General features: G+C 47.7%; 1 protein-coding gene across 1 annotated transcript in view; it reads right to left on the bottom strand.

Annotated features, from left to right (window-relative positions):
• The window catches only part of LOC135057526 (uncharacterized), a 197,328-nt gene that overhangs the window by 20,567 nt on the left and 149,198 nt on the right, over positions 1-27,563 (bottom strand). The window contains exons 5-6 of the mRNA XM_063963380.1: positions 20,447-20,566; positions 7,015-7,137 (exon numbers count right to left, since the gene is read on the bottom strand). Of these exons, the coding sequence (XP_063819450.1) occupies positions 7,015-7,137; positions 20,447-20,566 (243 nt within the window). The remainder of the gene's footprint in view (positions 1-7,014; positions 7,138-20,446; positions 20,567-27,563) is intronic.

The raw sequence follows: 27,563 nt of genomic DNA, 5'->3' as shown, positions 1-27,563 counted from the left end.
AATCGCAGGCAGACGCGTTGAGGCGATCTAGATACTCAGCATGCATTACACATCTCCACCACTGGGTGGCTAATGCTCCACTAATCCAGTACTTTCGATTGTACAGTATAGCGGCGGATTGATCTACAGCTCTGGCAATTGTTCAGTGACGATTGTAATGTCAATACTGTAGGCGTAACGGGAGGCGGTGGAAAAAGATGGTGACCTACTGTATGGAGACGCAACTACAGTAATTGTGTAAAAGGAAGAATGTACAATACAATGTATAAACACACAATACAATGTATAAACACCGTGCCTTTAAAATACATGTACAGTAAATGAGCGTCTGAGTTCCCTAAGGCATAATGGGTATGGGCTAGCGGGAGACGATGGGAAATACCGTGCTTTACAAATGCGAGCGTCCGAGTCCCCTAAGGCATAAACCAACACCAATGGGGAGGGGGCAGGGCGCTGTTTGCTGTACTTTCACACATGAAATAGCTGAGAGCCTCCATGGAGTCTCAGGCAGTAGCCATTTCAATTGAGTCTGCCCTGCTACAGAATTGTATGTGTACCGTATGGTGCATAGAACCTTAACAGTACATCTGCTGCAGCTTTGCCCTGGTTTATGTGATTAAAAAAAATTATAAAGTGTCTGGAAAAAACTAACATGCGTTCGTACTGTACTTTAGGAATCGAACACGGGACTCTGAGTATAGGAAGCGGAACACTTCACCACTTCGCCGCAGACAGATGAATAAATCCATTAGTTTTGATTAAGACAAATGGCTACGGGATTAGGATGCTAACATACTGTACAATATTCCTAATATCATTAGGCAATAATGAACTTCTAACACGTCCATTTGCGTCAGTGTACACTACTGGTTTTACGAGACACACTACTATAGTAGTCCGTACTATACAGTATTTCAGTATTATATTTTACGGGAGCCCACACGCATGCGCAGTGGTGATTGTAAAAAGCGACATCTGGTGGATGATCGCAGGTATTACACGTACAGGTAATGCCAAACGTCAAACGTCTGTCTCCGTGCAATTAGATAGCCTCTCTGTGACTAGGCGCGCCTTGCTACGCCCCAGTACGCTGCGTATGCTCGAACGGGACAAACGCCTCAGCCACTCAAGATAAAGGTGGCTACATCTGTAAGTAAAAATAAGAATTTACTCACCGGTAATTCTATTTCTCGTAGTCCGTAGTGGATGCTGGGTACTCCGTAAGGACCATGGGGAATAGCGGGCTCCGCAGGAGACTGGGCACTCTAAAAGAAAGATTAGGTACTATCTGGTGTGCACTGACTCCTCCCTCTATGCCCCTCCTCCAGACCTCAGTTAGGGAAACTGTGCCCGGAAGAGCTGACATTACTAGGAAAGGATTTGGAATCCCGGGTAAGACTCATACCAGCCACACCAATCACACCGTACAACTTGTGATAACTATACCCAGTTAACAGTATGAAACAATAATGAGCCTCATTAACAGATGGCTCATAACAAAACCCTTTAGTTACGCAATAACTATATACATGTATTGCAGAAAGTCCGCACTTGGGACGGGCTCCCAGCATCCACTACGGACTACGAGAAATAGAATTACCGGTGAGTAAATTCTTATTTTCTCTGACGTCCTAGTGGATGCTGGGTACTCCGTAAGGACCATGGGGATTATACCAGAGCTCCCAAACGGGCGGGAGATTGCGGATGACTCTGCAGCACCGAATGAGAGAACTCAAGGTCCTCCTCAGCCAGGGTATCAAACTTGTAGAATTTTGCAAATGTGTTTGAACCCGACCAAGTAGCAGCTCGGCAAAGTTGTAAAGCCGAGACCCCTCGGGCAGCCGCCCAAGAAGAGCCCAATTTCCTCGTGGAATGGGCTTTTACAGATTTAGGATGCGGCAGTCCAGCCGCAGAATGTGCAAGTTGAATCGTGCTACAGATCCAGCAAGCAATAGTCTGCTTTGAAGCAGGAGCACCCAGCTTGTTGGGTGCATACAGGATAAATAGCGAGTCAGTTTTCCTGACTCTAGCCGTCCTGGAAACATAGATTTTCAGGGCCCTGACTACGTCCAGCAACTTGGAATCCTCCAAGTCCTGAGTAGCCGCAGGCACCACAATAGGTTGGTTCAAATGAAACGCTGATACCACCTTAGGAGAAATTGGGGATGAGTCCTCAATTCCGCCCTATCCATATGGAAAATCAGATAAGGGCTTTTACATGACAAAGCCGCCAATTCTGATACACGCCTGGCCGAAGCCAAGGCCAGCAGCATGACTTTCCACGTGAGATATTTTAGCTCCACGGTTTTAAGTGGCTCAAACCCAATGCGACTTCAGGACATCCAACACCACGTTGAGATCCCAAGGTGCCACTGGAGGCACAAAGGGGGGCTGAATATGCAGCACTCCTTTAATAAAAGTCTGAACTTCAGGCAGTGAAGCCAGTTCTTTTTGGAAGAAAATCGACAGAGCCGAAATCTGGACCTTAATGGAACCCAATTTGAGGCCCATAGTCACCCCTGACTGTAGGAAGTGCAGAAATCGACCCCGCTGAAATTCCTCCGTTGGGGCCTTCCTGGCCTCACACCAAGCAACATATTTCCGCCATGCGGTGATAATGTTTTGCGGTCACATCCTTCCTAGCTTTAATCAGCGTAGGAATGACTTCCTCCGGAATGCCCTTTTTCTTTAGGATCCGGTGTTCAACCGCCATGCCGTCAAACGCAGCCGCGGTAAGTCTTGGAAAAGACAGGGCCCCTGCAGTAGCAGGTCCTGTCTGAGCGGCAGAGGCCATGGGTCCTCTGAGATCATTTCTTGAAGTTCTGGGTACCAAGCTCTTCTTGGCCAATCCGGAACAATGAGTATAGTTCTTACTCCTCTCCTTCTTATTATCCTCAGTACCTTGGGTATGAGAGGAAGAGGAGGGAACACATAAACCGACTGGTACACCCACGGTGTCACTAGAGCGTCCACAGCTATCGCCTGAGGGTCCCTTGACCTGGCGCAATATCTTTTTAGCTTTTTGTTGAGGCGGGACGCCATCATGTCCACCTGTGGCCGTTCCCAATGATTCACAATCAGCTGGAAGACTTCTGGATGAAGTCCCCACTCTCCCGGGTGGAGGTCGTGCCTGCTGAGGAAGTCTGCTTCCCAGTTGTCCACTCCCGGAATGAACACTGCTGAAAGTGCTATCACGTGATTCTCCGCCCATCGAAGAATCCTTGTGGCTTCTGCCATTGCCACCCTGCTTCTTGTGCCGCCCTGGCGGGTTACATGGGCGACCGCTGTGATGTTGTCTGACTGAATCAGAACCGGTTGGTTTTGAAGCAGGGGTTCTGCTTGACTCTGGGCGTTGTAAATGGCCCTTAGTTCCAGAATATTTATGTGTAGGGAAGTTTCCTGACTCGACCATTGTCCTTGGAAGTTTCTTCCCTGGGTGACTGCCCCCCAACCTCGGAGGCTTGCATCCGTGGTCACCAGGACCCAGTCCTGTATGCCAAATCTGCGGCCTTCGAGCAGATGAGCACCCTGCAGCCACCACAGCAGAGACACCCTGGCCCTCGGGGACAGGGTGATTAACCGATGCATCTGGAGATGCGATCCGGACCACTTGTCCAACAGATCCCACTGGAAGATCCTTGCATGGAATCTGCCGAAGGGAATTGCTTTTTGAGAAGCTACCATCTTTCCCAGGACTCGCGTGCAGTGATGCACCGACACCTGCTTTGGTTTCAGGAGGTCCCTGACCAGAGATGATAATTCCTGGGCCTTCTCCTCCGGGAGAAATATCTTCTTCTGTTCTGTGTCCAGAATCATGCCCAAGAACAGCAGACGCGTCGCAGGAATCAGCTGCGACTTTGGGATATTCAGAATCCAGCCGTGCTGATGCAGCACTTCCTGAGATAGTGCTACGCTGACTAGCAACTGCTCTTTGGACCTCGCCTTTATAAGGAGATCGTCCAAGTACGGAATAATCATGACTCCCTCCTTTCGGAGGAGCATCATCATTTCGGCCATTACCTTGGTAAATACCCGCGGTGCCGTGGACAGACCAAATGGCAACGTCTGGAATTGGTAATGACATTCCTTGATGTCCAATGACACCATAAAATCCATCTTGAACTTGAACCTTTTTTTTATATAAATGTTCAAGGATTTTAAATTTAGAATGGGTCTCACCGAACCGTCTGGTTTCGGTACCACAAACATTGTGGAATAGTAACCCCGTCCCTGTTAAAGGAGGGGTACCTTGATTATCACCTGCTGAAGATACAGCTTGTGAATTGCCGCCAGTACTACCTCCCTTTCTCCGAGGGCAGCAGGCAAGGCAGATTTGAGGTAACGGCGAGGGGGAGTCGCCTCGAACTCCAGCTTGTATCCCTGTGATACTACTTACAGAACCCAGGGATCCACCTGTGAGCGAGCCCACTGGTCGCTGAAGTTCCGGAGACGCGCCCCCACCGCACCTGGCTCCGCCTGTGGAGCACCAGCGTCATGCGGTGGACTTAGAGGAAGCGGGGGAAGATTTTTGATCCTGGGAACTGGCTGTCTGGTGCAGCTTTTTCCCTCTTCCCTTGACTCTGGTCAGAAAGGAAGCACCTTTGACCCGCTTGCTTTTCTGAGGCCGAAAGGACTGTACCTGATAATACGGTGCTTTCTTAGGCTGTGAGGGAATCTGAGGTAAAAACATCGACTTCCCAGCTGTTGCTGTGGATACGAGGTCCGAGAGACCATCCCCAAACAATTCCTCACCCTTATAAGGCAGAACCTCTATGTGCCTTTTAGAATCAGCATCACCTGTCCACTGCCGGGTCCATAATACCCTCCTGGCAGAAATGGACATTGCATTAATTCTGGATGCCAGCCGGCAAATATCCCTCTGTGCATCTCTCATATATAAGACGACGTCTTTAATATGCTCTATGGTTAGCAAAATAGTAACCCTGTCGAGGGTATCAATATTATCTGACAGGGTATCAGACCACGCTGCAGCAGTACTACACCTCCATGCTGAGGCAATTGCGGGTCTCAGTATAGTACCTAAGTGTGTATATACAGACTTCAGGATCGCCTCCTGCTTTCTATCAGCAGGCTCCTTCAAGGAAGCCGTATCCTGAGACGGCAGTGCCACCTTTTTTGACAAGCGTGTGAGCGCCTTATCCACCCTAGGGGATATCTCCCAACGTGACCTATCCTCTGGCGGGAAAGGGTACGCCATCAGTAACTTTTTAGAAATTACCAGTTTCTTATCGGGGGAAGCCCACGCTTCTTCACACACTTCATTCAACTCATCTGATGGGGGAAAGAACACTGGCTGCTTTTTCTCCCCAAACATAATACCCTTTTTGGTGGTACTTGGGTTAATGTCAGAAATGTGTAACACATTTTTCATTGCCGTAATCAAGCAACGGATGCCCCTAGTTGATTGTGTATATGTCTCATCGTCGTCGACACTGGAGTCAGACTCCGTGTCGACATCTGTGTCTGCCATCTGAGGTAGCGGGCGTTTTTGAGCCCCGATGGCCTTTGAGACGCCTGGGCAGGCGCGGGCTGAGAAGCCGGCTGTCCCACGGCTGTTACGTCATCCAGCCTTTAATGTAAGGAGTTGACACTGTCGGTTAATACCTTCCACATATCCACCCACTCTGGTGTCGACCCCGCAGGGGGTGACATCACATTTATCGGCACCTGCTCAGCCTCCACATAAGCCTCCTCATCAAACATGTCGACACAGCCGTACCGACACACCGCACACACACAGGGAATGCTCTGACTGAGGACAGGACCCCACAAAGTCCTTTGGGGAGACAGAGAGAGAGTATGCCAGCACACACCACAGCGCTATTTAATCAGGGATTTACACTAACAGAAAGTGATTTATCCCTATAGCTGCTTTTTATATACAGTTTGCGCCTAAATTTAGTGCCCCCCCTCTCTTTTTAACCCTTTGAGCCTGGAAACTGCAGGGGAGAGCCTGGGGAGCTGTCTTCCAGCTGCACTGTGAAGAGAAAATGGCGCCAGTGTGCTGAGGGAGATAGCCCCGCCCCTTTTTCGGCGGACTTCTCCCGCTCTTATAATTGTATTATGGCAGGGGATTTTTACACATATATAGCTTACTAGGCTATATTATGTGTTGTTTGCCAAAGTTAAGGTACTCTAATTGCAGCCCAGGGCGCCCCCCTCCCCCCCACCCCCCCCAGCGCCCTGCACCCATCAGTGACCGGAGTATGTGGTGTGCATAGGGAGCAATGGCGCACAGCTGCAGTGCTGTGCGCTACCTTAATGAAGACCGAAGTCTTCAGCCGCCGATTTCCAGGATGCTCTTCTTGCTTCTGGCTCTGTAAGGGGGGCGGCGGCGCGGCTCCGGGACCAGATGACCGAGGCTGGGCCTGTGTTCGATCCCTCTGGAGCTAATGGTGTCCAGTAGCCTAAGAAGCCCAAGCTAGCTGCAAGCAGGTAGGTTCGCTTCTTCTCCCCTTAGTCCCTCGTAGTAGTGAGTCTGTTGCCAGCAGATCTCACTGAAAATAAAAAACCTAACAAATACTTTCTTTATTAGGAGCTCAGGAGAGCCCCTAGTGTGCAACCAGCTCGGGCCGGGCACAGATTCTAACTGAGGTCTGGAGGAGGGGCATAGAGGGAGGAGCCAGTGCACACCAGATAGTACCTAATATATCTTTTAGAGTGCCCAGTCTCCTGCGGAGCCCGCTATTCCCCATGGTCCTTACGGAGTACCCAGCATCCACTAGGACGTCAGAGAAATAAAAGGTAGGTATTTACATGATAATAAATAGACTCTAATGTTTGATTATTTATCAGTCACTATTACTCAAGTATTATAAAGATAGCTCCCTGTATGTTTAAATCTGACATTAAAAGCCACCTCAGACTTTTGTGCCCTGCATGTAAGCACTGCTGCCTTGCAGCTTTACATGGATAGGGAACTCTTCAGATACTTCTAATGGTCTTACATTATACAGTAGTGGTGCATTTTTTGCAGTGCTACATGTTTCTTACCTGTGGTGGATTCTCCGAATGGTGTTTGAGAGCTCTCCTTCCAAAGACTACAATATAGCTGGAAATACTTAACTGCAACATGTTTGTCATCAGAAGAATTGAAATAATAGCTAGTGTTCCCATCTGCAATTGTAATGAAACACAGGTAATACAGTTACAATCTTTACTAAATACAGTATTTAGGTTATTCAAATTGGTCATGGCTATTCTTCAATGAGACGTAAAAGTGAAATGACAGGATGGGAATGGAGTGGGATAAATCTCAGAGAGGGCATGTGTAGGGCATCAGGTGATAGGGTCATTCTATAGGTTTGGGAGGTGTGGGGTTTAGTTTTATCTTGTTGTTAGGGGGCTGGGTCAGCGTCTTTTGTTTTTGTCTTCCCACCCTAATTCTCCTTTGTTCGTGTTGTTATTTTTAGTGTGTTTTTTTGTTGGCTATTGTTGGTGGGAAAGAATGACAGGTTACCTGTTCTTTGTGCGGATCTTTGTTTGAGTTTGATTAGCTCTTAGTTTTTATGTGTGCTCACCTTGACGTTGACTGGTTATGTCTACTGGACCACCTACTGGGTGGGTAGTCAGGGTAGAAGGTTGAGTGTATACCTTTGTGGTTTTAGTTTGTTTTGAATTGTTTTGACTGAGTGACGTTTGTGTTTTGGAAGTTTGAGATTACTTTAGCCATTCTTTCTCTGTCAACAAACTTTGCTTTTATTCTTACAGCTATTAAAGTATATCACTCATTTAAATAAATAGTTATCAATTTCTGCCAAATATGTGTCTCCGTATCTTTATTTTATTATGGTATGGTCTGATTATCATGATGCGTACAAAGGGAAATCCTCAGCCACCAGGAGGATTATACATCTGATTCCATATCGTTGCTATCAACTTCATCTGAATAATAAATAAAGGGAATGTGCAGGCAATGAGGAAAAGAAGAGGAAACGGACACTGTTATAATGAATGGTTGGCTTTAAGCATTTCTTCAGTAATCAGAAAGATGTTGACAGGTCTTAGAAGGACTTTTATGAACTTCTAGGAACCTCACAATAACTCAATACCTTTGGGTAAAACTTCAGAGACCCATCGATTTATCACAAAAGCTGCCCAAAATAAGAATGTAATAGAAATCTTCTGTTGAATTTTGAAAAAATTGTTTATATGACATTTTTATTTGTCCTTCATAAATAAACCTAAAAACTCTTGTTATGGAACTTTACAAATTACCAATGATACTTTACCAATGATACTCTATTACCAGTACTATGATAGTACTGATCTGGGGAGTTCCTTGTGTCAGAGGAGGAAGACTTAGTTGACCTGCAGCATCAATTAGGCAAATTCCCGGAGGAGTAGTGTTATTTAATTTGACCCTAATTACATATTTTTTTTCAATGTTTCAGCTTTAGGTGTTACTCAGCAATGTTCAGATTTTTATCTAGACTGAAAATGTATTATTTATACAATATATACAGTATCTTTAGCTACCTAATCGCACTAACCAATTTAAAAAAAAAATCTACAGTACGGTATGTCCCTTGGAGTATAGGGTGTGGTTTGTTGGGTTGACAGTAACTAGGCTGACCACTATTGGTCGACAGTGACTAGGTCGACACCTGAAATAGGTCGACGTGGTCATTAGGTCGACATGGAAAAGGTCGACATGGAAAAAGGTCATCATGAGCTTTTAATATTTTTTAGTACTAATAGAAGCCTTTACGTGGATATATCCTTGCGTCTGAATGTGCAAGGAATGGGACACCCATTTTAATAATTTTAGTCAAAAGAATCCCACTTAGTGCATATGTAGAGGCAACCACTGGTCTAAAACTGCATCAGCCCCACACTTGGTGCCGATTCTCTGTCAGACAGAATTAGCCCAACAGATTTAGGGACGTATGTACTAAACCTTGGAGGGTGATAAAGTGGAGAAAAAATAAGATTTTACTCACCGGTAAATCTATTTCTCGTAGTCCGTAGTTGATGCTGGGGACTTTGTAAGGACCATGGGGAATAGACGGGCTCCGCAGGAGACTGGGCACTCTAAGAAAGATTTAGTACTACTGGTGTGCACTGGCTCCTCCCTCTATGCCCCTCCTCCAGACCTCAGTTAAGGAAACTGTGCCCGGAAGAGCTGACATTACAAGGAAAGGATTTTGGAATCCAGGGTAAGACTCATACCAGCCACACCAATCACACCGTATAACTTGTGATAAACTTACCCAGTCAACAGTATGAACAACAACAGAGCATCAACAATGGATGCCAACATAACGTAACCCTTTATTAAGCAATAACTATATACACGTATTGCAGAAAGTCCGCACTTGGGACGGGCGCCCAGCATCCACTACGGACTACGAGAAATAGATTTACCGTGAGTAAAATCTTATTTTCTCTAACGTCCTAGTGATTAACCGATGCATCTGAAGATGCGATCCGGACCACTTGTCCAGTAAGTCCCATTGGAAGGTCCTCGTATGGAACCTGCCGAAGGGAATGGCCTCGTATGATGCCACCCTCCTTCCCAGGACTCGAGTGCAGTGATGCACTGACCCCTGTTTTGGTTTTAATAGATTCCTGACCAGTGTCACAAGCTCCTGAGCTCTCTCTATCGGGAGATAAACCCTTTTCTGGTCTGTGTCTAGGATCATGCCTAGGAGAGGCAGATGAGCTGTAAGAACCAACTGCGACTTAGGAATATATAGAATCCAGCCGTGTTGCCGTTACACTTCCAGAGAAAGTGATACGCTGTTCAGCAACTGCTTTCTTGATCTCGCTTTTATGAGGAGATCGTCCAAGTACGTGATAATAGAGACACCTTGCTTTCTCAGGAGCACCATCATTTCCGCCATTAAGTTGGTGAATATTCTCAAGGCCGTGGAGAGACCAAACGGCAACGTCTGAAATTGGTAATGACAATCCCGTACCGCAATTCTGAGGTACGCCTGATGAGGTGGATAAATGGGGACATGAAGGTATGCATCCTTTATGTCCCGAGTCACCATAAAATCTCCCCCTTTCAGGCTTGCAATGACCGCTCTTAGCGATTCCATCTTGAACTTGAACCTTTTCAGGTATATGTTCAGGGATCTTAAATTCAATATGGGTCCGACCGAACCGTCTGGTTTCGGGACTACAACATGGTCGAATAATAACCCCCTCCTTGTTGAAGGAGGGGAACCTTGACCACCACCTTTTGAAGATACAATTTGTGAATTGCAGTTAACACTGTTTCCCTCTCGTGGGGGGAAGCCGTCAGGACCGTCGGTGAGGGGGCATCTTCTCAAAGTCCAGCTTGTATCCCTGAGACACAATATCTATTGCCCAGGGATCTAACAGGGAGTGAACCCACTTGTGGCTGAACTTACGAAGGCGTGCCCCCACCAGGCCCAGCTCCGCCTGTGGAGCCCCAGCGACATGCGGTGGATTTTTGTAGAGGCCGGGGAAGACTTCTGTTCCTGGGAACTAGCTGTGTTGTACAGCTTCTTTCCTCTGCCCCCGCCTCTGGCAAGAAAGGACGCACCTCAGACTTTCTTGTTTCTTTATTCGAAAGACTGCATTTGATAATGTCGTGCTTTCCTTGGCTGTGCAGGAATATAAGGCAAAATATCAGAATTACCAGCTATAGATGTGGAGACCAGGTCCGAGAACCCTTCTGCACGCAATCCTCAGCCTTCCATATGCCTCTTAAGTCGGCATCATCTGTCCATTGCATATTCTACAGGACACGTCAAGCAGAAATTGACATCTCTGCTGATAAGGTACCTGTCCACGCTGCCACAGCGCTATAAACCCATGCCGACACAATCGCCGGTCTGAGTAGTGTACCAGAATGTGCACGCTATCTGCAGGATCCCTGAGAATAGCAAGTGCTACCTTCTGTGCAAACGTGACACCCTAGGGGAAGATTCCCATCACATCCTGGCCCTAGTGGGGAAAGGATACTGCCTGAGAATTTTTTTGTGGGAAGCTGCAGTCTCTTGTCTGGAGATTCCCGCTCTTTTTCCTCATGAGAGGAGGGAAATTTACCTCAGCTTTCTTCCCCTTAACATGTGTACCCTTGTGTCAGGGACAAATGAGTCATCAGTGATATGCAAATCATCTTTTATTACAATAATCATATATTGAATACCTTTCTGCCATTTTGGCTGTAACTTTGCATTATCGTAGTCGACACTGGAGTCAAACTCCGTGTCGATATCAGTGTTTATTATTTTGGATAGTGAGCATTGTGAGACTCTGAAGGTCTCTGTGACATAGGGACAGACATAGGTAGATTTCCTGTCTGTTCTCTAATCTTTTGTGCAATAAATTCACCTTAGCACTTACACATATCCAAACAGGTGTCGGCGTTGTCGACGGAGACACCCTCTCACACACATATTTGCTCTATCTCCTCCTTAGGGGAGCCTTTTACCTCAGACATGTCACGTACCGACACACCACACACACAGGGGATGCTCTATTTGAAGACAGTTCCCCCACAAGGCCCTTTGGAGAGACAGAGAGAGAGTATGCCAGCACACACCCCAGCGCTATATGACCCAGGAATAACACAGTAACTTAGTGTTAACCCAGTAGCTGCTGTATATATTGTTTTTACGCCAAATTTATGTGCCCCCCCTCTCTTTTTCACCCTCTCTATCGTCTGCAGGGGAGAGCCTGGGGAGCTTCCTCTCAGCGGAGCTGTGGAGAGAAAATGGTGCTGGTGAGTGCTGAGGAAGAAGACCCCGCCCCCTCAGCGATTTTGTGTAAAAATAATGGCGGGGGCTCATGCATATAACAGTGTCCAACTGTATATATGCTGCTTTTGCCAGGAGGTACTTAATTGCTGCCCAGGGCGCCCCCACCCCTGCGCCCTGCACCCTACAGTGACCGTAGTGTGTGGGTTAGTGTGGGTGCAATGGTGCACAGCTGCAGTGCGGTGCGCTACCTCATATGAAGACAGGAGTCTTCTGCCGCCGATTTTGACGTCTTCTTGCTTCAACCCGCCGGCTTCTGTCTTCTGGCTCTGCGAGGGGAACGGACGACCAAGGTTAGGTTCCTGTGTTCGATCCCTCTGGAGCTAATGGTGTCCAGTAGCCTAAGAAGCGCAACCTAGCCGCAGTTAGTAGGTTTGTTTCTCTCCCCTCAGTCCCACGTAGCAGAGAGTCTGTTGCCAGCAGAAGCTCTCTGAAAATAAAAAACCTAACTAAAATAAGATTTTACTCACCGGTAAATCTATTTCTCGTAGTCCGTAGTGGATGCTGTGGACTACGTAAGGACCATGGGGAATAGCGGCTCCGCAGGAGACTGGGCACAACTAAAGAAAGCTTTAGGACTACCTGGTGTGCACTGGCTCCTCCCTCTATGACCCTCCTCCAGACCTCAGTTAGGATACTGTGCCCGGAAGAGCTGACACAATAAGGAAAAGATTTGGAATCCCGGGTAAGACTCATACCAGCCACACCAATCACACCGTATAACTCGTGATACTATACCCAGTTAACAGTATGAAATATAACTGAGCCTCTCAACAGATGGCTCAACAATAACCCTTTAGATAATCAATAACTATATACAAGTATTGCAGACAATCCGCACTTGGGATGGGCGCCCAGCATCCACTACGGACTAGAGAAATAGATTTACCGGTGAGTAAAATCTTATTTTCTCTAACGTCCTAAGTGGATGGTGGGGACTCCGTAAGGACCATGGGGATTATACCAAAGCTCCCAAACGGGCGGGAGAGTGCGGATGACTCTGCAGCACCGAATGAGCGAACTCTAAGTCCTCCTCAGCCAGGGTATCAAACTTGTAAAATTTAGCAAATGTGTTTGACCCCGACCAAGTAGCTGCTCGGCAAAGTTGTAAAGCCAAGACCCCTCGGGCAGCCGCCCAAGAAGAGCCCACCTTCCTCGTGGAATGGGCTTTCACTGATCTAGGATGCGGCAATCCAGCCGCAGAATGTGCAAGCTGAATCGTACTACAGATCCAGCGAGCAATAGTCTGCTTTGAAGCAGGAGCACCCAGCTTGTTGGGTGCATACAGGATAAATAGCGAGTCAGTTTTCCTGACACTAGCTGTCCTGGAAACATACATTTTCAGGGCCCTGACTACGTCCAGCAACTTGGAATGCTCCAAGTCCCGAGTAGCCGCAGGCACCACAATAGGTTGGTTCAAATGAAAAGCTGATACCACCTTAGGAAGAAATTGGGGACGAGTCCTCAATTCCGCCCTATCCATATGGAAAATCAGATAAGGGCTTTTACATGACAAAGCCGCCAATTCTGACACACGCCTGGCCGAAGCCAAGGCCAACAGCATGACCACTTTCCACGTGAGATATTTTAGTTCCACGGTTTTAAGTGGTTCAAACCAATGTGACTTTAGGAAATCCAACACCACGTTGAGATCCCAAGGTGCCACTGGAGGCACAAAAGGGGGCTGAATATGCAGCACTCCCTTAACAAATGTCTGAACTTCAGGTAGTTAAGCCAGTTCTTTCTGGAAGAAAATCGATAGAGCCGAAATCTGGACCTTAATGGAACCCAATTTTAGGCCCATAGTCACCCCTGACTGTAGGAAGAGCAGAAAACGACCCAGCTGAAATTCCTCCGTTGGGGCCTTCCTGGCCTCACACCACGCAACATATTTTCGCCATATGCGGTGATAATGGTTTGCGGTCACTTCTTTCCTAGCTTTAATCAGCGTAGGGATGACTTCCTCCGGAATGCCCTTTTCCTTCAGGATCCGGCGTTCAACCGCCATGCCGTCAAACGCAGCCGCGGTAAGTCTTGGAACAGACAGGGCCCCTGCTGCAACAGGTCCTGTCTGAGCGGCAGAGGCCATGGGTCCTCTGAAATCATTTCTTGAAGTTCTGGGTACCAAGCTCTTCTTGGCCAATCCGGAAACAATGAGTATAGTTCTTACTCCTCTTCTTCTTATTATCCTCAGTACCTTGGGTATGAGAGGAAGAGGAGGGAACACATAAACCGACTGGTACACCCACGGTGTCACTAGAGCGTCCACAGCTATTGCCTGAGGGTCTCTCGACCTGGCGCAATATCTTTCTAGCTTTTTGTTGAGGCGGGACGCCATCATGTCCACCTGTGGCCGTTCCCAACGGTTTACAAACAGCTGAAAGACTTCTGGATGAAGTCCCCACTCTCCTGGGTGGAGGTCGTGCCTGCTGAGGAAGTCTGCTTCCCAGTTGTCCACTCCCGGAATGAACACTGCTGACAGTGCTAACACGTGATTTTCCGCCCATCGGAGAATCCTTGTGGCTTCTGCCATCGCCATCCTGCTTCTTGTGCCGCCCTGTCGGTTTACATGGGCGACCGCCGTGATGTTGTCTGACTGGATCAGTACTGGCTGGTTTTGAAGCAGGTGGTCTTGCCTGACTTACTTCATTGTAAATGGCCCTTAGTTCCAGAATATTTATGTGTAGGGAAATCTCCTGGCTTGACCATAGTCCTTGGAAGTTTCTTCCCTGTATGACTGCCCCCCAGCCTCGAAGGCTGGCATCCGTGGTCACCAGGACCCAGTCCTGTATGCCGAATCTGAGGCCCTCTAGAAGATGAGCACTCTGCAGCCACCACAGCAGAGACACCCTGGTCCTTGGAGACAGGGTTATCAGCCGATGCATCTGAAGATGCGATCCGGACCACTTGTCCAACAGATCCCACTGAAAGATTCTTGCATGGAACCTGCCGAATGGAATTGCTTCGTAGGAAGCTACCATTTTTCCCAGGACTCGCGTGCAGTGATGCACCGACACCTGTTTTGGTTTCAGGAGATCTCTGACTAGAGATGACAACTCCTTGGCTTTCTCCTCCGGGAGAAACACCCTTTTCTGGTCTGTGTCCAGAACCATCCCCAGGAACAGTAGACGTGTCGTAGGAACCAGCTGTGACTTTGGAATATTCAGAATCCAACCGTGCTGTTGTAGCACCTCCCGAGATAGTGCTACCCCGACCAACAACTGCTCCCTGGATCTCGCCTTTATAAGGAGATCGTCCAAGTACGGGATAATTAAAACTCCCTTTTTTCGAAGGAGTATCATCATTTCGGCCATTACCTTGGTAAATATCCTCGGTGCCGTGGACAGACCAAACGGCAACGTCTGGAATTGGTAATGACAGTCCTGTACCACAAATCTGAGGTACTCCTGGTGAGGAGGGTAAATGGGGACATGTAGGTAAGCATCCTTGATGTCCAGTGATACCATGTAATCCCCTTCCTCCAGGCTTGAAATAACCGCCCTGAGCGATTCCATCTTGAACTTGAATTTTTTTATATAAGTGTTCAAGGATTTAAAATTTAAAATGGGTCTCACCAAACCGTCCGGTTTCGGTACCACAAACATTGTGGAATAGTAACCCCTTCCTTGTTGAAGGAGGGGTACCTTGACTATCACCTGCTGAGAATACAGCTTGTGAATTGCCTCTAGCACTGCCTCCCTGTCTGAGGGAGTTGTTGGCAAGGCAGATTTGAGGAAACGGCGAGGGGGAGACGTCTCGAATTCCAGCTTGTATCCCTGAGATACCACTTGTAGAATCCAGGGATCCACCCGTGAGCGAGCCCACTGATCGCTGAAGTTCTTGAGACGGGCCCCCACCGCACCTGGCTCCGCCTGTGGAGCCCCAGCGTCATGCGGTGGACTTAGAGGAAGCGGGGGAGGACTTTTGTTCCTGGGAACTGACTGTATTTTGCAGCTTTTTCCCTCTACCTCTGCCTCTGGGCAGAAAGGACGCGCCTCTAACCCGCTTGCCTTTCTGGGGCCGAAAGGACTGTACCTGATAATATGGTGCTTTCTTTGGCTGTGAGGGAACATGGGGTAAATGTTGACTTTCCAGCTGTTGCTGTGGAAACTAGGTCAGAGAGACCATCCCCAAACAACTCCTCACCCTTGTAAGGCAAAACTTCCATGTGCCTTTTAGAATCTGCATCTCCTGTCCACTGCCGAGTCCATAAACCCCTCCTGGCAGAAATGGACATTGCACTTATTTTAGATGCCAGCCGGCAAATATCCCTCTGTGCATCTCTCATGTATAAGACTGCGTCTTTAATATGCTCTATGGTTAGCAATATAGTGTCCCTGTCTAAGGTATCAATATTTTCTGACAGGGAATCTGACCACGCAGCTGCAGCACTGCACATCCATGCTGAAGCAATAGCTGGTCTCAGAATAATACCTGAGTGTGTATAAACAGACTTCAGGATAGCCTCCTGCTTCCTATCAGCAGGTTCCTTTAGGGCGGCCGTGTCCGGAGACGGTAGTGCCACCTTCTTTGACAGGCGTGTGAGCGCTTTATCCACCCTAGGGGATGTCTCCCAACGTGACCTATCCTCTGGCGGGAAAGGGTACGCCATTAGTAACTTTTTAGAAATTACCAGTTTCTTATCGGGGGAAGCCCACGCTTCTTCACACACTTCATTTAATTCATCAGAAGGGGGAAAAACCACTGGTAGTTTTTTCTCCCCAAACATAATACCCTTTTTTGTGGTACCTGGGGTAATATCAGAAATGTGCAACACATTTTTCATTGCCGTAATCATGTAACGGGTGGCTCTATTGGAATGTACACTAGTCTCATCATCGTCGACACTGGAGTCAGTATCCGTGTCGACATCTGTGTCTGCCATCTGAGGTAGCGGGCGTTTTAGAGCCCCTGGTGGCTTTTGAGACGCCTGGGCAGGCACGAGCTGAGAAGCCGGCTGTCCCACATCTGCTATGTCGTCAAATCTTTTATGTAAAGAATTGACACTGTCACGTAATTCCTTCCACATGTCCATCCATTCAGGTGTCGACCCCGCAGGGGGTAACATCACATTTATCGGCACCTGCTCCGCCTCCACATAAGCCTCCTCATCAAACATGTCGACACAGCCGTACCGACACACCGCACACACACACAGGGAATGCTCTGACTGAGGACAGGACCCCACAAAGCCCTTTGGGGAGACAGAAAGAGAGTATGCCAGCACACACCAGAGCGCTATATAAAACAGGGATACACACTACACAGTGAATTTTCCCCTATAGCTGCTTATATAACACAGATTGCGCCTAAATTTAGTGCCCCCCCTCTCTTTTTTACCCTATGTAGTCTGGAACTGCAGGGGAGAGCCTGGGGAGCGATCCTTCCAGCGGAGCTGTGAGGGAAAATGGCGCCAGTGTGCTTTTCGGCGGACTTCTCCCGCTTTTTTTATACAGTTATGGCAGGGGATTTTTACACATATATAGTCTTAAAGACTATATTATGTGTTAATTCGCCAAGTAAGGTACTCATATTGCAGCCCAGGGCGCCCCCCCCCCCCAGCGCCCTGCACCCATCAGTGACCGGAGTGTGAGGTGTGCATGGGGAGCAATGGCGCACAGCTGCAGTGCTGTGCGCTACCTTAATGAAGACCGAAGTCTTCTGCCGCCGATTTCCAGGAACGTCTTCTTGCTTCTGGCTCTGCTAGGGGGACGGCGGCGCGGCTCCGGGACCGGACGACCGAGGCTGGGCCTGTGTTCGATCCCTCTGGAGCTAATGGTGTCCAGTAGCCTAGAAGCCCAAGCTAGCTGCAAGCAGGTAGGTTTGCTTCTCTCCCCTAGGTCCCTCGTAGCAGTGAGTCTGTTGCCAGCAGATCTCACTGAAAATAAAAAACCTAAATATTACTTTCTTTCTAAGAGCTCAGGAGAGCCCCTAGTGTGCATCCAGCTCGGCCGGGCACAAAATTCTAACTGAGGTCTGGAGGAGGGTCATAGAGGGAGGAGCCAGTGCACACCAGGTAGTCCTAAAGCTTTCTTTAGTTGTGCCCAGTCTCCTGCGGAGCCGCTATTCCCCATGGTCCTTACGGAGTCCCCAGCATCCACTTAGGACGTTAGAGAAAATACTTTCTTATTAGCAAGCTCAGGAGAGCTCACTAAAATGCACCCAGCTCTGTCCGGGCACAGATTCTAACTGAGGTCTGGAGGAGGGGCATAGAGGGAGGAGCCAGTGCACACCAGTAGTACTAAATCTTTCTTAGAGTGCCCAGTCTCCTGCGGAGCCCGTCTATTCCCCATGGTCCTTACGGAGTCCCCAGCATCCACTAGGACGTTAGAGAAATAAAGTACCAGCCAATCAACTCCTGTAGTGTTACAGGCTGTGTTTGAAAAAGTCAGAAGCAACAGCAGAACACCAAGTAGCTTGTACAGGGCTGCTGCTAAGCACATATAAACATACATGTGTAGATGTATGTAATATATGTGCTGGCGTGTATCTGTATCGGCAGTGGCGCTGTATACAAGAGTTGCCGTGCATAATCCAAGACTCGGCATTAGACTTCCCTCTCCTAAGCCCTCCCCCATATTTCTGGAAACTAGTCAATGCAAGTCTGTGGGCGGGCTTAGGAGAGGGATGCCTAATGCAGTCCTGGATTCTGCACAGCGGCTGTGGTATACCTTGCCAGCACACATTTTGCATACATCTACACAGAGGCATCACTTACTTGTAAAACACCTGATGCGATTGCAAGTGAAAGGAGGCGTGGTTTCACATCCCAACCCCCTTTTTCGGCACATTGTGGGTCCGGGGGATGCGGGCTTCTCCCGGAGACTGATGAATCTGCAGTGCTGGCTCCTGCACTGTGACATGAGCCTGGTTGCAGCACGTTATGATCTAGTGCAGCACCCGGCTCCTGCCACTGAGCAGGAGCCGGCACTTTGGTGTCACCCCTCAGAGGGTAACACCCGGGTGCGGGCCGCACCCACCTTGTAACGCCACTCCATCTACATACCCTCCAATATTTTACACATAAAAAGCTGCACAAATTAGGAAAGGGGGTGTGGCCATGGGTAAAGGGGGCGTAGTCACATCCCTTTTCCTATACTTTCAATGGAAGTTTGGAGACCCAAAAATCAGTACAGACCATAAAAAAGGTAATGTACCTGCTAAAAGGGTACAGTTGGAGGGCATGCATCTACCCATGTATGTGTATATGTGCTTAGCGGCCCCCCCCCCCCCCTACACTAGGTACTCAGTGCTGCAGCCGCCACTGGTTAGGAGCAGATAGGTTGGTAGCTACAGTAGGTTTGTTCAGATGGTGCTTTGCCAACAGTGCATTTGCCCTGTAGGCGCATCTTCCACATACACCATGATTGGCCACCTATTCCCCCGTGTTCTCCTTTCACGGCTGCTTCCACTCTCCTGTGTGCTCTGCAGCATCTAGCGCCTGCAGTCCCAAGCTCCCACTCTGCAGCACCAGGCTCTGACCAGCATAAGCCTCAGCCCAATCTCTGCCGCTGGTCACTGTATGTAGTCAGTGCTGGGCAGTGTTGTAGTCGCTCCCCCTTGTGCTGCCCTCTCTTGTCTTGCAGTGTACAGAGGGAGTTCTGGGTCAGGAGCTGGCAGCAGCGCAGAAGGGAGAAATAATGTAAGCATCTACTCACACACTACACTGCACTACACTACACTATACCCTAAAGGTAAGGTTAGGATTGTAAAGAGCTCTACCGGGTGTAATGTGTATAACATGTTTTGACATAATGTGTAAAAGGAAGTCTACCTGGCATAATCTGTTTAAGGGACTCTACCTGGCATAATGTGAGTAAGGGACTCTACCTGGCATAATGTGTGTAAGGGACTCTACCTGGCATAATGTGTGTAAGGGACTCTACCTGGCATAATGTGTGTAAGGGACTCTACCTGGCATAATGTGTGTAATGGACTCTACCTGGCATAATGTGAGTAAGGGACTCTACTGGTATAATGTGTGTAGGGGCTCTATTTGGCATAATGTTGTGTAAGAGGCTCTAACTGGCAAAAAGTGTATAAGGGGATCTATCGGGCATAACATATATAAGGGGCTCTACTTGTCATAATGTGTATAAGGGGCTCTACCTGGCATAACGTGTATAAGGGGCCCTACCTGGCATATCAAGTATAATGGGCTCCACCATGCATATTGTGTGTAAGGGGCTCTACCTGGCATAATGTGTGTAAGGGGCTCTTCTGTGTTACAATGTGTATAAGTGGCACTACTGTGCGGTGTGATTTGAATAATGAACACTAATGTGAACTGGTACTGTTCTGTGGCCACATCCTTTCCCCGTGAAGCCACACCCCTTTTTGCATGCACTAGTCCTATTTTACATATTGGGGGGGGGGAGGGGGGGGGGGGGCACCAATTCTCTGTCTGCCACAGAGCACCAAAATGTCTTGTGACGGCTCTGGTTGGTAGTATATCTTTTTCCACTTTATTAATCTCCAAGGCAAGTACATCTGGCCCTTCAAGCATTTTTTTTTTTTTCATTTAATGCATATTGCATTTAAAAATTGCCACTTAAAACTGAGGAAAAAACGGAAAATGGCTGCTGAAAATTGTGTTTGAAATATCACCTACTGTATTAGTAAATTAACCCGTTTCATTTGATCCGTATTACTAAATATAAAGACTGCCGTATTTGGCTAGTGATACTCACATTACCATATTGACAGTTAAAGCCACATGGATATATTCTAAACACATCCACAAAGCTTAAGGCAAACCCAAGTAAAGAAATTGTGATGCTGATGGAGTGCAATGTGACGGAAGCTGTGACCTGTACAAAGAAAAGACAGCCTTAATATTATAGACAGCTTACACACACTGTGAAACACAATAAACTGCAAACACGACAGATAATTAGAAGGACATTGCAAGAGCAAGGAAAGGGCGATTTTACTCAATTTAGTTGGTTTGGTTGAGATAAAAAAAAAAAGAAATCTGGAATGGATATAAAAAAATAAGAATTTACTCACCGGTAATTCTATTTCTCGTAGTCCGTAGTGGATGCTGGGAACTCCGTAAGGACCATGGGGAATAGACGGCTCCGCAGGAGACTGGGCACATCTAAAGAAAGATTTAGGACTATCTGGTGTGCACTGGCTCCTCCCCCTATGACCCTCCTCCAAGCCTCAGTTAGGACACTGTGCCCGGAAGAGCTGACACAATAAGGAAGGATTTTTGAATCCCGGGTAAGACTCATACCAGCCACACCAATCACACCATATAACTCGTGATAGGAACCCCGGTTAACAGTATGATAACAAAAGGAGCCTCTGAACAGATGGCTCGCAATAATAACTCGATTTGTGTAACAATAACTATTTACAAGTATTGCAGACAATCCGCACTTGGGATGGGCGCCCAGCATCCACTACGGACTACGAGAAATAGAATTACTGGCGAGTAAATTCTTATTTTCTCTGACGTCCTAGTGGATGCTGGGAACTCCGTAAGGACCATGGGGATTATACCAAAGCTCCCAAACGGGCGGGAGAGTGCGGACGACTCTGCAACACCGAATGAGAGAACTCCAGGTCCTCCTTAGCCAGGGTATCAAATTTGTAGAATTTTGCAAACGTGTTTGCCCCTGACCAAGTAGCAGCTCGGCAAAGTTGTAAAGCCGAGACCCCTCGGGCAGCCGCCCAAGATGAGCCCACCTTCCTTGTGGAATGGGCTTTTACTGATTTAGGCTGCGGTAGTCCCACCGCAGAATGCGCCAGCTGAATAGTGCTAGAAATCCAGCGCGCAATAGACTGCTTAGAAGCAGGAGCACCCAGCTTGGTGGGTGCATACAGGATAAACAGCGAGTCAGTTTTTCTGACTCCAGCCGTCCTGGAAACATAAATTTTCAGGGCCCTGACTACGTCCAGCAACTTGGAATCCTCCAAGTCCCTAGTAGCCGCAGGCACCACAATAGGTTGGTTCAAGTGAAAAGCTGAGACCACCTTTGGGAGAAACTGAGGACGAGTCCGCAATTCTGCCCTATCCATATGGAAAATCAGATAAGGGCTTTTACAAGACAAAGCCGCCAATTCTGAAACCCGCCTGGCCGACGCCAGGGCCAACAGCATGACCACTTTCCACGTGAGATATTTTAAATCCACAGTCTTAAGTGGTTCGAACCAATGTGATTTTAGGAATGCCAAAACCACATTGAGATCCCAAGGTGCCACTGGGGGCACAAAAGGAGGCTGAATATGCAGAACTCCTTTGACAAAAGTCTGAACTTCAGGCAGTGAAGCCAGTTCTTTCTGGAAGAAAATCGACAGAGCCGAAATCTGGACCTTTATGGACCCCAATTTGAGGCCCAACGACACCCCTGCTTGCAGGAAGTGCAGGAATCGACCCAGTTGAAATTCCTCCGTCGGGGCCTTCATGGCCTCACACCAAGCAACATATTTCCGCCAAATGCGGTGATAATGTCTTGCGGTGACATCCTTCCTGGCTTTGATCAGGGTAGGGATGACTTCCTCCGGAATACCCTTTTCCTTCAGGATCCGGTGTTCAACCGCCATGCCGTCAAACGCAGCCGCGGTAAGTCTTGGAACAGACAGGGTCCCTGCTGCAGCAGGTCTTGTCTGAGCGGCAGAGGCCATGGGTCCTCTGCAAGCATCTCTTGAAGTTCCGGGTACCAAGCTCTTCTTGGCCAATCCGGAACCACGAGTATGGTTTGCACTCCTTGCCTTCTTATTATTCTCAGTACCTTTGGTATGAGAGGTAGAGGAGGTAACACATAAACCGACTGGTACACCCATGGTGTCACTAGAGCGTCCACCGCTATCGCCTGAGGGTCTCTTGACCGGGCGCAATATCTTTTCAACTTCTTGTTGAGGCGGGACGCCATCATGTATACCTGTGGTTTTTCCCACCGGTTGACCAGCATTTGGAAGACTTCTGGATGAAGTCCCCATTCTCCCGGGTGGAGGTCGTGCCTGCTGAGGAAGTCTGCTACCCAGTTGTCCACTCCCGGAATGAACACTGCTGTCAGTGCTAACACATGATTCTCTGCCCATCTGAGAATCCTTGTGGCTTCTGCCATAGCCATCCTGCTTCTCGTGCCGCCCTGTCTGTTTACATGGGCGACCGCCGTGATGTTGTCTGACTGGATCAGTACCGGCTGGTTTTGAAGCAGGGGTCTTGCCTGGCTTAGGGCATTGTAAATGGCCCTTAGCTCCAGGATATTTATGTGAAGAGAAATCTCCTGATTTGACCACAGTCCTTGGAAATTTCTTCCCTTTGTGACTGCCCCCCAGCCCCGAAGGCTGGCATCCGTGGTCACCAGGACCCAGTCCTGTATTCCGAATCTGCGGCCCTCTAGTAGATGAGCCCTCTGCAGCCACCACAGCAGCGACACCCTGGTTCTGGACGATAGGGTTATCCGCTGTTGCATCTGGAGATGGGACCCTGACCATTTGTCCAACAGGTCCCACTGGAACGTCCTTGCGTGGAACCTTCCGAATGGAATTGCTTCGTATGAAGCTACCATTTTTCCCAGGACTCGTGTGCATTGATGTACTGACACTTTTCCTGGTTTTAGGATGTCTCTGACCAGAGATGACAATTCCTCGGCTTTTTCCAGTGGAAGAAACACTCTTTTCTGGTCTGTGTCCAGAATCATTCCCAGGAACAGAAGACATGTCGTCGGGACCAGCTGTGACTTTGGAATATTGAGAATCCAGCCGTGCTGTTGTAGCACTTCCCGAGAAAGTGCCACCCCCACTATCAACTGTTCTTTGGACCTCGCCTTTATCAGGAGATCGTCCAAGTACGGGATAATTAAAACTCCCTTCTTGCGAAGGAGTATCATCATTTCGGCCATTACCTTGGTAAAGACCCTCAGTGCCGTGGATAACCCAAATGGCAGCGTCTGGAACTGATAATGACAGTCTTGTACCACAAATCTGAGGTACTCCTGGTGCGGAGGGTAAATGGGGACATGCAGGTACGCATCCTTGATGTCCAGGGAGACCATGTAATCCCCCTCCTCCAGGCTCGCAATAACCGCCCTGAGCGATTCCATCTTGAACTTGAACCTTTTGATATAAGTGTTGTCAAAGTCAGAAAAATGTCTCTATGCACGTTGCCATATTTGCACCGCACACTGGTCCGTGCTGCGCATGCGTACGCTCTCCCGTGAAGGCGCATACCCGCAATAGCGTGCACTCGCAGGCGCGGTATGCGTATTTACGGTAGAGTTTATGTAGTCGTAGCGTGCGACTCATTCGTTACATATTTTCACAATTAATGTAGTTTATAGATCATGATCCCTTTGATAGTTTCTGAAAGTTTGGTTAATATAGAAGGTCCCTGTTTAAAGTAATCCCTCTTTGTATCGTACGAAGGGTCTAACAAGACTCATACAGCAGTGTTTGGTACCCATCGGAAGAGTATTTAATTAGCAATATTCCGGTGTTGGTTTGGAGCGTATTAATCGCTCGTGCGAATAGTTATGGACATAAGAAGTTTATGTCCATTTCTACTATTTACTCATACTCAGGTATGCGGCGGGAAACCTAGTTCCCCACCCACCTGAGCTGTTTGAAATCGTCACAGCCCACCTGTATGAATCAACCTATGACCTTTTGTTGTGATACAGGGTCGAATTCCTTCATCCAATGGACAATGGGATTGTAGGGACTATGAGATTGCATTGTGTGTGGGGCATAAATAGGCAAGCCGACCACATCCAGCTCTCACTCTTCAACGGTTCTCATTGCTGAAAATCGGGTGCTGGATGTCCAGGCGCATGCGATCGTTTACCCTTGTGCGTAAGTTTCTCTCCGTAATCATTGTCTTTCTGTGAGCCAATTTCTCTCATCTCTCTCTCTCTCTCTCTCTTTCCCTTCTCTTTCTCTCGTATCTCCCCTAGACTAGTATTGTATTGTATTAGATAGTATTGTATTTTGGTTAGGAAGTCTTTGTTATATTGTAGTGTATCATTTGTACTGTTATCCCCTTTTTACAAGTATACTAGATATAATACAGTTAATAGGCTTTGGACCCTAAACCAGTATCTGTGTATTTCCTATAGTGTTAAGTGTTCACTTGAGCGTCGGTGACGCTCAAGCAGCTTTGTAGTTAGTCAGGTTACACAAGGTTGCACTTACACCCTGTATTCACATTAAGGTATTCCGTGTATTTCATTGGTATAAGGTTTAGACATAAAGGTATAGCGTTGTGAGCGTCTGCGCCGCTGGTGATCTCCTCGTGGTCTCGAGCGTCCGCTACGCCATAGCGAATCATTACTCTAGTCATAGCCAATAACGTGTCCTGTGATCGCTGGGCCGTGAGCGAACGTGACGCTTGAGCGTCTCGCCTACGGCTGAGCGATCGTTACGCAACTAGCGTACCATTACGGTACTTCTTAAGTAAACAGCGTACAGTGTTCTTAGCTTCATAAAGGGTTGTTTATACGACAAGGGAATTTAGCATTGTCAATTGGGGACTCGTCCTATCCTTCTCATATCTGCACTAGGTAGATCAGCAGACATTATCCCCCCAGCAAAGGGTGGGAGGTTGTCTCGCAGTGCTGACGGGATAAGCGTCTGCTTCGCTTAGATAAAGAGTGCTGAAGGAATCCGGGAACCGGAAGTAAGAACAAAACGCTTGTGTCTTTTAAAACTGTTTTATTTCTCTTCTGTCTTGCGTATACACGCACACATACATTTATCTGCATTTCTTTTTCAAATTTCGTATATCACTATTCCTGTTTGCCAAGTTTTATAGTTGATAGAAAGTGCAAAAAGAGATTTGCTGTTATTTCATAGTAGAGGTAATAGTTAAAGTATAGACCAACACACGGCTTGTCTGGGAGATAAGACAGTCAGTGTGGTGTGCGGTAGATGATCAGGGATCATCTACATTGATAAAGGTAGAAATTGTGTTACGGTGGATCTTTGTTTTGCGTACACGTGTCCCTAACAAAAGACTTGCGTACGCAATCCAAACGGCAGACGCACGCAGCGTACATTACGCAACGTAGCGTCTGGTTACGCAACGTAGCTCAAGTCACGAAAAGTTGAATCAGCGCAAAGCGATAATTAGCGCAAAGGCGATAAGTAACGCACAGCGGTAAATAACGCAAATCTATTTTTGGAAAAATCTGAAATTTAGTTTAACAGATCCTGCTCCTAATTGGTAACACAGTTGGACTGAAGACAATTTCTGCGCAGAAATAGATATAGAAACAAAGTGTACATGTGTTGAGTGAGTGTGTTTTTATTACATAAGTTTATATAACTTAAGAGGTTGAACCAAAAGGAAAGTCGGGTACTCGTCAAGGGACACACGTGTAAGTGACATATACGGTGGCTAGGGAGGCATCCTTGGTTAAATAATATTTGAGCATTAGAGTATAGCGGACCATAAGGTAACAGACCAGGAGGTCATAAGGTAACAGACCAGGAGGTCATAAGGTAACAGGTAAAATAGACAAAGAGGTCCGCTATAAAAGTCCAGTGGCACAACGCCTGGGGTGTTGGTGCAGAACCCATATAGGCCATAAGCTCTTGCTGAAGGAATCGCGGCCGGAAACATCGATTCCATTGATCTTTCAGTACATGACAAGTAGTGCTTATGTACTGAACGATTGGACCGCACGTAATTGTGTGCAGTAGTTAGTAATCTGACCTAATACCATTAGAGTAAAGTGGTCACAAACGCTATCTGTACATTCTGACGTGATTTGTGTAATTTTTTATTTTTGGAAGGGAAGTTCGCTGGTCACTCAGGAACTATCTAACAACCCCACCTTTACTGGAAAGAGTAAGTGTCCTGCGGGTAACCCTCATATGTTCCAGTAAACTGAAGGTTCCATAGGGGCCCTGTATCGACTACGCCAGCACCATATCGGTGTGATCAGGTCGTATTGGTCGAGGTGGGCGAGTGAGTGGGGTACTCGGTAAACCGCCACCGCCGGCCTATTTTTGGACAATTTGGTTTGCTGTAAGGGTTCGCTGAAAACCTTGAGATAAAGATCCAAGGAGGAATAAGCAACACCTGCAGAATTATGGGGGCCAGTTGTTCAGGTAGGGGGCGATCAACCTCGGTTCGGGTTGATTCAGAGAACCGACCCGTTGGGTCGGCAAGGTACATCATGTGTGAAAAATACGGAAGTCACACAGAATCTTTATGTGATGAATGGGAGAGAATGACTGTACAAGACAGGGACAAATTCCCAAGAATAGGTAGCTTCAGTCCAGACGTGTTACAAAATTTAAGGAGGAGGATATGTCTCGTAAAATCATCAAAGAGACGAATTCAGCATCATGATTACTTACAGTTATGGCACCAGGAAGGTGAGATACAGAGAGGTTTGGCTCTGGCGGCGGGATCTGGGGCAGTCAGGAAGCTGATAGCCACAGCTCCACCTCCACCATACATTGCAGGAGAGAAGCTGATTACGGAGAGAAACGCACTGGGTTGTAAAACACAAACTCTTAGTAACCCTGTAAATGTTAATGATGTTAACCAAATAACTCATGCAAGTATTAACCCGTGCAAGATGTACCCTGTTTTGAACCTTCCTCAGGAGTGTGATCAAGAAGAAGATTCGGCAACAATTTCAGCGCTCTCTCTAGCGGCCACCATATCAGAAACCACAGTGGGAACTGCACCACCCACGAGATTAGTGAAGGCCCCTAGCGGAGGGATAGGTGAGGTCGTGTCAACGGGTAAGTACGGCACCATGCACTACACTGAAACAATTGTACCACAAGTTGTAGAATCTACGCAGAATGAGGCTGTTAGAATTGCTCCTGTAAAGGTGATAG

This window comes from Pseudophryne corroboree, chromosome 3 (genome assembly GCF_028390025.1).
Source record: "Pseudophryne corroboree isolate aPseCor3 chromosome 3, aPseCor3.hap2, whole genome shotgun sequence".
Lineage (NCBI taxonomy): Eukaryota > Metazoa > Chordata > Amphibia > Anura > Myobatrachidae > Pseudophryne > Pseudophryne corroboree.
Note: the sequence above shows the minus strand (reverse complement) of the source record. Positions and strands in the feature narration are given on the sequence as shown.